This window comes from Bombus vosnesenskii, unplaced genomic scaffold, assembly GCF_011952255.1.
Source record: "Bombus vosnesenskii isolate JDL3184/JDL3185 unplaced genomic scaffold, Bvos_JDL3184-5_v1.1 scf7180000013272, whole genome shotgun sequence".
Taxonomy (NCBI): Eukaryota; Metazoa; Arthropoda; class Insecta; order Hymenoptera; family Apidae; genus Bombus; species Bombus vosnesenskii.
In genome coordinates this window covers 3,757,653-3,770,728 of record NW_022882930.1, presented here as the reverse complement: position 1 = coordinate 3,770,728, position 13,076 = coordinate 3,757,653, and the positions used below count along the sequence as shown (strand labels likewise).

At 28.7% G+C, this 13,076-nt stretch overlaps 3 protein-coding genes across 6 annotated transcripts in view; 1 reads left to right on the top strand and 2 right to left on the bottom strand.

Annotated features, from left to right (window-relative positions):
* Positions 1 to 540: 540 nt before the first annotated feature.
* On the bottom strand, positions 541 to 2,382 carry LOC117231391 (phosphomannomutase). 4 transcript variants are annotated; one of them, XM_033489791.1, is made up of 5 exons: positions 2,255 to 2,382; positions 1,557 to 1,644; positions 1,294 to 1,488; positions 950 to 1,217; positions 541 to 868 (listed from the first exon to the last, which is right to left on the bottom strand). In XM_033489791.1, exons 2-5 carry the CDS (start codon positions 1,614 to 1,616, stop codon positions 603 to 605), a joined length of 789 nt encoding a protein of 262 aa, XP_033345682.1. In that variant the 5' UTR covers positions 1,617 to 1,644; positions 2,255 to 2,382; the 3' UTR covers positions 541 to 602. The 4 variants fall into 4 exon arrangements, with proteins under 4 accessions (XP_033345682.1, XP_033345681.1, XP_033345683.1 ...); XM_033489790.1 differs by lacking the exon at positions 2,255 to 2,382 and adding an exon at positions 2,078 to 2,231; XM_033489792.1 differs by lacking the exon at positions 2,255 to 2,382 and adding an exon at positions 2,132 to 2,150.
* Positions 2,297 to 4,838, top strand: LOC117231385 (N-sulphoglucosamine sulphohydrolase). The gene is made up of 10 exons (XM_033489776.1): positions 2,297 to 2,439; positions 2,673 to 2,802; positions 2,902 to 3,038; positions 3,096 to 3,246; positions 3,310 to 3,548; positions 3,617 to 3,736; positions 3,847 to 4,047; positions 4,122 to 4,291; positions 4,380 to 4,526; positions 4,606 to 4,838. The coding sequence occupies exons 1-10, from the start codon at positions 2,325 to 2,327 to the stop codon at positions 4,738 to 4,740; spliced, it is 1,545 nt and encodes a 514-aa protein (XP_033345667.1). The 5' UTR covers positions 2,297 to 2,324; the 3' UTR covers positions 4,741 to 4,838.
* A 1,390-nt stretch (positions 4,839 to 6,228) lies between these two features.
* The window catches only part of LOC117231389 (putative phosphatidate phosphatase), a 60,573-nt gene continuing 53,725 nt past the window's right edge, over positions 6,229 to 13,076 (bottom strand). The window contains exon 8 of the mRNA XM_033489787.1: positions 6,229 to 6,667. Coding sequence (XP_033345678.1) covers positions 6,593 to 6,667 — 75 coding nt within the window. The 3' untranslated portion in view covers positions 6,229 to 6,592. The remainder of the gene's footprint in view (positions 6,668 to 13,076) is intronic.

Genomic DNA, 13,076 nt, shown 5'->3' with positions numbered 1-13,076 from the left:
GATTAATTTCGATCATCGCACATCATTATGAAAGTTCAAGTATACTTGTATTTAAATAGAAACATATGAAATTAGTAAACTAATATTTAATACAGTACAGAAATAATATTGTTAGGTACATAGTTTTAAGTATTTTTATACGTGATTTAAACAATTTCAGAATTTAATATAGTTTATAACAATGTTGTTGTTGTTGTTAATACACAATATGTATATATTTATGTAAACACATAAGTTTATTTTAAAAAAATAAAATAATTCTGTTTATATATATAACATTAATTCTCATTTCATTCAAATGCATATTACAAGCAGTTGCATCAATTTTATACTTCAACACATGCTCTTTATAAAACATTAAAAACGAAATTTACAATTCAATTTCCCATAAGATTATTTTAACAAATTGAAATAATCAATTTGATAAAAATAAAGATTGAATAATCTAAATTTTTTAATTGTATCAAAAATTCTTTTGATATTGAAAATGTAATACTATAAATGGAATGCTTACTAATAAAACAAAAAAACAAATCAACATAAATATATAAAAGTACCTTCTTTTTTAAGTAAATTATTTAATACATTAAATATTCATTGCATTATGCACATTGCATAGGAACCTCCAGTTGTTCTCGTTCTCTTTTTTCTTTAATAAATGCTATAAGAATATTGAGTTGATTAACTGTATCTTCTGGACAAGTTACACGATGTCCAACAGTTAAATCACTTTCATAAATTTCATAATCATTGCCACCTTCTGCTGTTTTGTCACCAAAGAAATGTATCTCTTCATATCCTTGAATATGTCTTAGACAATATGTTTTGTCCCAACCAATAGGAAAAATGTCGAAAGATATTTGACCTCCTTTACACATATAATAGACACATTTTCAATAACAATCTATATGAAGAACAAATGTTATACAAATATAAAAATCTCACTTACCAATACTGTACGTTAAAGCAAGATCTGGAAATTCCTTTTTGATAGCTTGAATAAATTTCTGACGTATTTGATGCTCAAGATCGTATTCATAAAACTGAATACGCTCTTCTTTAGTACAATTACGACCAACTGGTGATACATTAAGCATTCCTGTCCTAAATTCTATAAAAGTTCCACGCTTGAACGGTAGATGTAATTCAGATATGTATTTCAGACAAAAATTGATCAAATCTTGCAATGCCTCTTCACCAATAATACTTTGAATTGTCTGAAGTAAGAAATAAAAAGTAAGAAACAGAAAATTTTATAACAATTTAATATTGTCTCTTAATTGTATCACTTACATCTGTAGGTAATTGTTTACCCTCTTTAAAAGCAATAAGTCCATTCTCTGCAAAAACATATTTGTACTTTTCAAATATACTTTTACCACCCAACTGTTCTTTAATCTTATTTAAATCTGATCCTCCAACTATAGCTATGTCAAACTCTTTCTTAACAGTCCCCAAAAGGAACTTCTCCACAGATGGTTTAATTGTCTAATAAGAAATTAAAACTTATTCATAACAATCAGAATGTATTTTGTTTTTGATATAAATATTTATACCTGTCTAGGATCCGTAAGTGTGCCATCGACATCAAATAAACATATTATCTTCTTAGTCATAGTAAAATGATACTGTTTATCTGCTTACCTGAAACATAAATTTTTACATTAAATTTTTAATAAGGAAAAAATGTTAAAAGCTCTGTACAAAATGTAAATATAGCTATTAAGAAATTTTTATAACTAAATATCAAAAATTGCTTGATATAAAAAATTTATTACTATTTTAAAAAACTATCGTATGTATCAAACAAGTTACACGCAAGTCACGTGCAAGGCGTTTCTCTCATTATTATATATTAACAATTCCCCACCACTTATGATCTTCTTCCTGACAGATTAAATCATATCAAAACAATCTTAATAAAAATAATTAATAAATAGACGAAAAAGAACGAGAAAAACAAAATACATTACAATTCTAATAAAAAATCATAACACTTTTGTAAAAATTATCGAAAAGATCAGAACATATAGATATGTATCTAAAACATTATTGATAAATACACAATGAATATAACCTGTCTAGACAACAAGTCATTAACATATGAATAAAGATAACACTATTTTATTACACAATATTACGACCGTAATTAAGTTGATATTTCATTTTTTCTACTTTCTCTATTTTCATCGACCACGAAATAAATTAAATACTGCATACAAAGTAACGAAGAAAAAAAAACAAAAATACAGACGGTGGTTAGATTGATACGTGGCTTATTTGACGTGTTCTTTATCGGTACTCTTCTTATCTGCAAAATTGCAATGTTAAGAAGAAGTTGCTCAAATAAATTATACTGCTTTGTCTTCCTTATCTTATTAGAATTATATAAGATAAATGCAAACATCGTGCCGCATAAAAATGCTGTCTTACTTTTGGGTAAAAATATACTACTGTTTTTATTCTCAAAAATTTTGTTATTTCAATCTTATGAAATGCGAAATAAAATTTTTAAAAATTAAAATACATATTTTGTTTTATATTTTCATGTAAAAATCAAATTTTAGTTAATATTCTTCATCTGTGTTGTATATCCAATTAAAAAATAAAATATCTTTTCATATTTTACAATCTTAGGGAATTATAAATATAGAATTTAATTTTTTGTGCAGCTGACGATGGGGGATTTGAAATGCGATCCTATTTAAATAATATTTGCCAAACACCTAATCTAGATAACTTGGCAAAAGAGAGTTTACTGTTTAATAATGCATATTCTTCAGTCAGCAGTTGTTCTCCTAGGTATCATTATTATTGTCCAACTTGCTGTTCAATATTTCATATCAATGTAGGTATCATATTACTACTTTGTGTTACTTTCACAATTTGTAAACATTTTAGTCGTTCCTCCTTACTCACTGGTTTACCGAGTCATCAAAATGGGATGTATGGTCTCCATCATGGAATTCATCACTTTAACTCATTTGAAACTGTCCAAAGTTTGCCAAAAATATTAAAAAAAAACAATATAAGGACAGGTATATTTAAATTTAAGAATTATGAAAACTCAAAAATCATTTATAAATATTTTACAGGTATCATAGGTAAAAAGCATGTAGGCCCAGGTAGTGTGTATCCATTTGATTTTTCCCATACAGAAGAAAATAATTCTATACTTCAAGTTGGTCGAAACATTACTAAAATTAAACTTTTAGTCAGAGAATTTCTATCTCAAAATAAGACAAAGTATGAATTTGATAGACTTCAACTTGAAGAATGACAAAGATAAATAAAGTATTACATTTCCAGGCCCTTCTTTTTATATATTGCATTTCACGATCCTCATAGATGTGGTCATACACATCCAGAATATGGCAATTTTTGTGAAAAATTTGGCAATGGAGACACTGGTATGGGTACTATCCCTGACTGGTATCCAATATACTATCAGTGGGAGCAAGTGAAAGTACCATATTTTGTTCAAAATACAGAAGCTGCTAGACGTGATATCTCTGCTCAATATACAACCATTTCTCGCTTAGATCAAGGTATTTTATTAAAAACAATGATGCAATTTCAAAACTACCATTACTAATAAATATTGAAATTTTTATAGGTGTAGGATTAGTTTTAAAAGAACTAGAGAATGCTGGTTTTAAAAATAATACATTAGTAATTTACACTTCTGATAATGGTATACCATTTCCAAATGGTAGAACAAATTTATATGAACCAGGTACTAGTCAAATTATTTAAAATATATAAATAAGCAAAGAGAAACTTCTTTTTTTAAAAATAAAATTGAAGATATCTACTATAGAAAAATAATTAACTTTATCGCATTAGGATTGGCAGAACCTATGATGATTAGGTCACCAATTCCTAATCATAGGAGAAATAGTGTAACACACAGTTTAACATCATTATTGGATATTGTACCAACATTATTAGACTGGTTTAACATACCATATACAGATCAATCTTCATTTGATACAAATGAAGCTCCTCATTTGACTGGAAAATCACTCCTTCCACTTCTTATTGAAGGTAAATTCAAATTATCTACCTTCAGGATTAAGACACCTTTAACATTATCTTGCTACACACTTATGTGTTTCCAGAACCCATAGAAAATGACACAGCTGTTTTTGCCAGTCAAACACATCATGAAGTTACTATGTATTATCCCATGCGTGCTATTAGAACTAAAAGATATAAGCTTATACATAACATTAACTATAAAATGCCATTCCCTATTGATCAAGATTTTTACGTCTCACCAACCTTTCAGGTAACCTGCAAAAGATAAAAATTAATATGAGAAAAGGTTATGTAATATTTTTTAAATTATAAATCATACATTTTTCTTTTATTTAAAGGATCTTTTGAATAGAACCAGGAATAAACAATCACTTCCATGGTACAAGACATTAGAAAATTACTATGAAAGACCAGAATGGGAATTGTATGATTTAAAATATGATCCAGAAGAAAAAAATAATATTGCTTCTAAATCATCTGCAAAAGTAATTAAAAACGAAACACTTGCTATACTTGAACAAATATATCCTAAAATATTAAACCATATATAAATTTTATTTTCAGAAAATATTCTTTGATTTACAAGAAAGATTATTAAAATGGCAGAAAACAACCAAAGATCCTTGGCTTTGTGCACCTAGAGGAGTTCTTATTGGAACTAAAGAACCACAATGTATGCCACTTGAAAATCTTATTTAAGACATATTGATTATTTCAATCTTTTTACAATATGAAAATATAATAAATAATTAATGCCAACATGACACAGCAATATAGAGGATATTTATAGTTTATATTCATAATTACTATAATTTTTATGTTTTATAATTTTTATATTTTTATTATCATAATTATTATGTTTTTTTACATAATATTGTAGAAACGGTTTTGGGGTATTTAAATAAATTTCATTTATGCTACAAGTTTGTGACTCTTTGTTATATAATAATAGAATAACATACATAACAGAATTCTTCCACTACATTAATATCAAATAAAAATATTAATGATTTTTATATACGAAAATACAAATATATTATTTACAAAATATAAACTTGTATATTTCTCCTTCTTATGCAAATAGCAATCTTATGTACAAATTCATTATTCTAACAGAAATAAAATATTAACATACTTGTTCAAATATACTAATTATTTGAACATATACATAAGTATTAACGGTTAACATATTGAATAATTCTCTCTAAATATACCTACTACAAAAATTTCTAATCAAAGAACAGGACGTGATACAGTCATATTTTTCAAATCCTTATCACGATGTTTCAAGAGGATTTCGTTTAATTGACGAACATACGTCGAGGATTTATTCGCAGACTTTTCTACTGCTTTCAGTTCCGATGATATTTCATTCATCTAAAGTCCAAACGAATCGATTTAAATTCATAAGAAAACGCAACATGAATATATATGATTGTCTCTGAAAGTCTTACGTATTCCTTGTATCCTAAATATCTGTTGTATTTCTGATTGTTATTGTAAATTTGTTTCACTTGTATCATAAAAACAAGACACATTAACAGACCACCAAGCAACACGAGCAAGTTCGTATTTTGAAAGCTACGTAAAACGAGCATCACTGATTTTGAGGTTACTTTTATACTTAAAAAATTTGATTAACCGGAACAATGACACGTAAAATATATCTAAAAAATACTTTTATCTGAATGTGGTGGTATCGAAATTAACAATTTCACGTCGCATTACATATTTGCAAATATCTCGCATCTAAAACAATTATACTAACACATTATACATCGCAGGAAACGTAATGACTATAGTTTAAAATATCAGTTGGGTCGAACTGGGCCATGATAGTATCTATATTCAGCGCTTGATGTCTCTACTATCTAATTTAAACGCTTTATCAATTTTATTGATTTATGAAATTAATTGTGAAAAATGAAATAATTAGAAATTCATAAATAATATTTATTAAGCTAGTTATTTATCATGACAGTACTGATGTATCTGAAATAAATTGAATAATTGTACATTATTCGAAAGACATGTAGTGACTGAGATTAGTATTCGGATATTTCAAGAATTTTTAACACTATTTAGCTTGTTTTTTCTTAATTAAGAGATGTATATACATTAAATAAATAAAATACATGTTTTTATTAACTTCAATGTTTGTTTTAATATATAACAAAACATTCTGTCAGTTATCTATTATAAAGAAACGTATACAACAATATTGTCCCCCACATTATGATTTTCGAATAGTAATGCATGTCACATGTAATGTATGTACTAAAGATCTTTAATAGAAGAGATGAAAGGATTGAAAATGACATACATATATGACATCTAAAATATGGTACAATACACTTACTCTATTGAAATAAATGACAGATTCTATGATATATTGGCTATGAAATAAATAATATCCCATCTGACGGGGAAATAACATAGTTGTAAATAATGGGGTATTAAGGCTAAGTTTCATATAAACACGGTAAATTAAGTACAGATACACTCGCAGTTGCTTCTCTATTAAGTATTTAATTCGATTGTGTGACTGCTTTTAAATAGTGCTGTCTCCATTTCTTTCAATCGCATTGTAAAATGTAATTCTTGTTTGAAGTAATGATGAATCGTTCTGAAATTTAAATAAATTTTATGTCAGTTCAATAACGATTGTTCTTCTTTTCCAATGACATAAATTATTATTTTATACATGTGTCATAGAATTTTATTCTTTCAGGATTATTCCATTACAAAGCTAGTGAGTTATAACAAAGCAGGGAACGATAGGTAAAGCACAAATAAGCTAACTTTTGAATTCCACGAAACGCAGATAAGCTTACAAAATTAAATGCACATAAAACAATATGGATGAATGATTAATAACCATAAAAATGCGTGAACGAACTCAAAAAGTGATATAGGAGTAGGAAGACAACACTGCATAGAGGCCACTTGTGTCCTTGTCTAATAAATCATGCACTAAAGTGCAGTAAAGTATAACGTGTAAGTCTAACACCGATTAACGAGCGGCGTTAGTGTACATATTTAATTAGACAAGGACAGAGGGGTTCTTTTTCTCATATGACTCGCGTTCTCTTACAACATAACGTAATAATAAACAATAAAATAATTAATAAAAAATGAAATAAATAACGACATAAATAATAACATAATTTTTAAACTTCAACATTATAGAAATGATGGTTTATCCGTGACAATATGACTTTGCAACGATAAATGTAATTTTAACAATAACGATGAGTGAAAAAGGGAACATAAAAATTTTGTTCTTATTTTCAGCCCTTAAGTAACGTAAAACAAGAAGTCCTAGTTTTTCTTTCTTTGAATAACCTCAAATTAGAAAACAGAATTAGTTCTATAGTTGTCGAGATAATGCGATTTTTTCCATAAGTTACAGTTAATTTTCGCGTGATCGAGTTAAAAACGACTCGTTGTGCCCTTAAGTAGCTTCGCTCGCTACTTTGAAAGCCTCTAATCGCCTGCTGCGAAAATGAGACAATTTTGCTAACATTTTTTAAACCTTTATGGGCATCCAATCTATCTTAAAGGCAATCGGTCCTAGAGAAACGTTCTTTTTTTAAATTACATAAAATGACTCCAGAAATCGATTGAAACAAGTTCCATTACGATAAAATGAAAACTGCAAGTTTCTTTTTTTTACAACTAAACAAAAGTTTATTTTTGCTATATTTTAGTCAAGCACTTGAATATAAAAATTTTTGTTCATTTGAATACCAAAATATATGGTAGGTCTTTCAGATAGCGTAGAAGGTCGGAGGATAAATCGAGATAAGCTGATATGTTTTTATCGCAAATTAAAATTTTTCGCTTCGTAAGTTAAGAAATTGATTGTACGAAAATTAACAGAAGATTCGAAATTTGGAACACTACTTTGGTATGACTAGTATTTATTTATTACAGAACCTTGATATTGTACGACAATTTTAACTAATGTTGCAAACAACTTAAGAAAAAAGGACTTCTTTTTCGCTTTTTACTAATTTTCAACCTAGCAATTGTGCTTACCGTAATGAACAGGTCTCATTTTCCAGATAATTTTATTAGCTACAACATTCTACTGAAGCTTTTTCACGTACGACAAATAGTTTCAAAGATATAAAGCAAAATGTAAAAAAAATTGTTTCTTTCGTCAATCGATATTTCGTTAAAGGAAAATTGTTTCAAAGTCGCTTATTTTGTTCTAAATATCGTTTCGAATTATATGCAAAAAAATTTTTATTATCAATTTGTTCCTGGATCTTTTACGCTTAATTCGACTGGACTAATAAGACAACGAAATTTTTCATTTCCTACCAAAAATCTATGTATTTTGTGTACATAAATTTCTAGCGTTTTTCATTGTTAGAGTTTAAGGGAAGCATTAGTACATATAGTTATTACACCATTTTAGCTCGTCGACCTTAAAATGAATTTGGCTTTATATCTCACTTTTTTTCCAAACAACACTCCATTCTAAATTGGTTGATTTTTGGTTGCTAATTAAATTACGGACTATGGGGGTGTCAGGGAATCAAATCCGGGCCTTTTAATTATTTTTATAACTGGGTAACTTACCCACTACTCTGCTGCCATCCAATTATCTATGTACATATATAGATATTTATTTCAGCCTGATGGTCTAGAAATTGGACTTAGTTTTATATAGTTTATGAACATAAAAGGAAACTACAACTAAACTTACAAATAACTATAATAATAACATAAAAATATATCAATTCCTTGGTTATCTGTTTCGTCTCCTCTAAGTACTTTATTTTTATATAAACATTTTCACCATTACAGTTCATGCATCTATTTATTTATTTATTCCACTATTCATTACCTATCTATTATTTAACTTGTACTTTATTTCTCAAAAATTGAACTTTTCTTCATTCTTGTTTTTTGCCACCTTCCATATTTCCACCTTCACCGGGAATTTCCTTGACTTTAGGTTCCTCCTTCCAATCCATCAACGAGTCTTCCCCTTTTCCACACGACGTACTATCGTTTCACCTCCTCTTTCAATCAGAATTTCTCGCCTCTTCTAGGCTACACATCTGGCCCTCACCAAAACCATCCTTCAGTTATCTCTAGATTAATGACTTCGACTGACGATAGCAAGTACTGAAAACTATCTCGCTATTGAGCTAATAACGATAGCAGCAACGAAATTTTTTCACTGATCAATTTTGTCGCCCGGGAACATTAATCTAGATGAAGTAAATGAACGAATCTTTAAAACCAGTTTCACGAATGTCATCTTCCATTACACGAATGAGAAGTTATTGGTAAAAGGCAGCTTCGGTAACCCTGTATTATGTACATCATCTTGTCCCTGGATACATTTGCGTAAATCGTGTTCCGGTACAATTAAACTAAATTCGAGATGTAAATACATTGGTAGCCCTTGTCGAACTTGGTAATTTTTAAACTTCAAATTTAGATCAGTTTATTTATTTATTGCGAGAAGTCGACGTAAATAAATCTGAATTTCAAGGAAATTTATAAAACACGTAGCATATATTTTGTTGAAAATGACAACGTGAGTTTGTGCTCGCCATCCATATTCAGATGCGCTAGTTACATTAAATAATAACTAGAAGATAGTTCTAGATACAATCGATAGGTGTAAGATGTTCTTTTGTTTTTATCCCTAGTCCATGTAAGAAAGTGCAACAAAGGTTTTTCGGCTCAGAACGGTGTGATAGATTTATCCAAAGAATAAAATAATAATTGTTACGATCCTACCTCTAAATACAGAAATAACAACATATTTTTCTTTATTTTCCAATTTATCCGGTTAATCGATGATATCCTCCGAATCGGTAATTTATCAATAACGTCAGAGACGCACGTACAGGAAGTTTTATTTCAACATTTCGTGTACAAGACAGTTCCGAGTAGTACAAGACTAATTTCGCATTACGCTCGTGTTTGAATACTTTCGACGTGATTCCTCGTATTCTTGCGTATACAAGATAATAAAGGCTATCATTTATAACCAGATACCTATCGGTATTATTAATGGTAGAAAGAGTAGATTTTATCGGTGCTGTATCCTCTCTTTGGATACGAAATGCCGATCAAGAAGGATCACGTGTGCCACTGTTTCTGCTTAAGTGGCGTGCACTGGTCAAAGCTACTATAATGTATTTATACCTCGTCCATTTTACTGTTCGTGAACCAGTGATGAACGATTTCGTCTCAACGAAGAGAAGCCATCGTTATTTATACATATTACCGTACGAATCGAATTTAAAGGAACGGGTTTAAAGATCTTTTTCTTTCGTTAAGTAATTCCAGTTCGATGATTTATCGCATCTGTAAATTATCTACTCACATAAATTGAATTGAGCGTAATTCGTCGCTACCGTGTGTGTAATCTTCAAAACTCTAGATGCATCGACTCTTCGGATTTTTTTTTTTTAACAAAATCTTAGCTCGTAAGCTGAAGCAGAGATCGTTCGAAATGCTTGTCTTCTTCTCACCTAAGGCTGAATTTTTTAATTACGTTCAATCGTATTTTCCCTTTGATCGTTCTCCGATGATCTCTCAGTAAGTATGCGCAACGATGCCTTAGAATATATGGAAACAACAATTTTGAAGAATATTTATTCACTTTCAATATATTTCATGTATTTAAACGTTATATGTATATCGGTGTTAATCGAATAGAACTTAGAATTATTACGATACAATGACGCTTTATCGTTTCAAATAAACTTTTCAACAGTATCCATCACTTTTTATATTTTATTTATTAGACGTTATATACCAATGCCAACGGTTACTTTCATCGAATAAAACTTAGAATTATTAATATCTTTGTTATCACAGCGATCGAAATTTCGATATTATTTCATCGAAAGATGAGCGAACTTATTACTTCGATCTGGTGTATACATTCTCAATCTGTGCAGAATTTAATGACCATGATATCACAATAAAACGGTACACGTGTTACAATTTTTTCTTTTTAATCAATGTTATTGCGTTGTATATCGTAAACCCCTTGTTTACATTTTTGCTCGAAGTAATAGCAGGAGACTTGCCCTAGAATAAATACGAAACTCTTTAAGCAACGATTAACGATCCCTTCGTCTGTATGAACGAGCACAGGGAACATGATCCATCGTGCAAATCCGATAAATCGCGTTAGACACAGTTTATACTGCTAGTAATATTCAACTCAGTCGTTTTAACTCGTTAACTGGGCGATTTTTTAAATAATTAATGAAAGACGAATTAATTCTACGATCGAATTCTATGCAAATGTAAATGGATTAATATATTTATTATCTTTAATATCAGAGTAATTATGAGATAAAGAAGGTGGAGATAAATGAATTATTAAGTACAAAATATTACTAATGCCAGCGACCAGTTAACTCGTCTTTGCCCAGTTAACAAATTAAGGAGCTACTTATCTTTAGGAAATTAAAAACTACGTATCTTCCGATCCAAGGAAATGTAATTTTCAAGAAAAATGCTCATTGTTCAAAATAGTGGATATTTAGGTTTTACAGTCGTGCAAGTTTTGCAAAAATATTATTATTATTGCAAAAGTATTATTTGCTGATGCAACAATTCGCAGATTATTTTAATACTTTTGGTATCGCTTTTGACAGTAATCGCTTCACGGTAAAACGTTTAAAGCGCTTAAATATTTGACAGGCTTGAAGATACAAAAGATATGAAAAGAAATTGATAATTTCCTGGATTTATGTAGCCCCTTAACAATCGATTCAACTTACTTCGCGTTATATTTTTTTTTTTTGCTTGTTTTTATTTTCTCTAATATTTAAAGAATATGAAAGACACATTGTGAAATTAAGGCTTATCGTCTTCTCTTTAGAGTTTTCTATTTTTTTTTTTAAATTATCGTCTAACGAAATCGATCGTATTTTATATTTAACAATTAACATCTTATTGACCGCCAATTTGCATTACAGCAATTAAGATGCTGGTATTTTATTAAGTAGAAACATTTTATTTGATTTCTCGTGGTTTGGAATGTTCGTAAAATATTTTCCACGAGCATATTAATATCTATAAATATTTTACCAATTCCATTTAATTGTTTTGAGCTTGTTTCATCAACGGTAATCGTAATTTAATCTTAATTTTCCATGATAAAGTTATCGTAATTATCAGAAGATCGCTTAGTTAATACTAAACATCTAATAACGTTAATAATAAAATTATCTATGTATAACAATAGAAATTTAACAATTAAAAAATACAATATACCACCCCTTGTTCGTAAATTTTTATTTTCTATTACATTTTATAGTTCGAAGTTGGAAGTACGGTAGAATGTAAAAGTATTCATAAATTATCTAATCTAACTTATCCCATGAATCATGTTTCTCGTGAATTTTATTCGCATTTGAACGTAGTTATATCTTTATCATCGTATAACTACACTACATATAAACAATTCGTTTCTTGATTACAAAATACTCGAACGTCATTTAATGACGTATCGATACACACAATAAATGTAAAAGACGCGTAAAAAGAAATTGAACAAATGTGGGCATATAGAAAGGGAAACTCATTTTCGAGAACACGTTGAAAGAATACAAAGATTAATGAAATATATTTTGAAATATTATTTCATAGTGATATGTACTTATGTCAATTCACGATTATTGCTTATCAACTGTTTCTAAATTTTTCATCGTTGTTTGCTTCGAGTACGAAAAATTATAAATAAAAGTTCACACGAGATTACATACCTAAAATAAAATCTACTGAAAAAAAGAAAAATAACTCTTGCAATTAAATTACGTTATACATATATTTACAATACAAGTTCATAATAATTTTAACATCGTAATGTTAAAATATTTAAAAACATGTATTAAAAAATGTCTCGTTTCCTTCAAAATATATAAATATCCTTCGTCACACCCTTTATCAGCTCACCTTAAGGAATCAATATTATTTCTTTTCTTAAGCAACGTACAGACTATGTCAATTGCCAACAACTCAACAAAAGGCAAAGGTGTGTT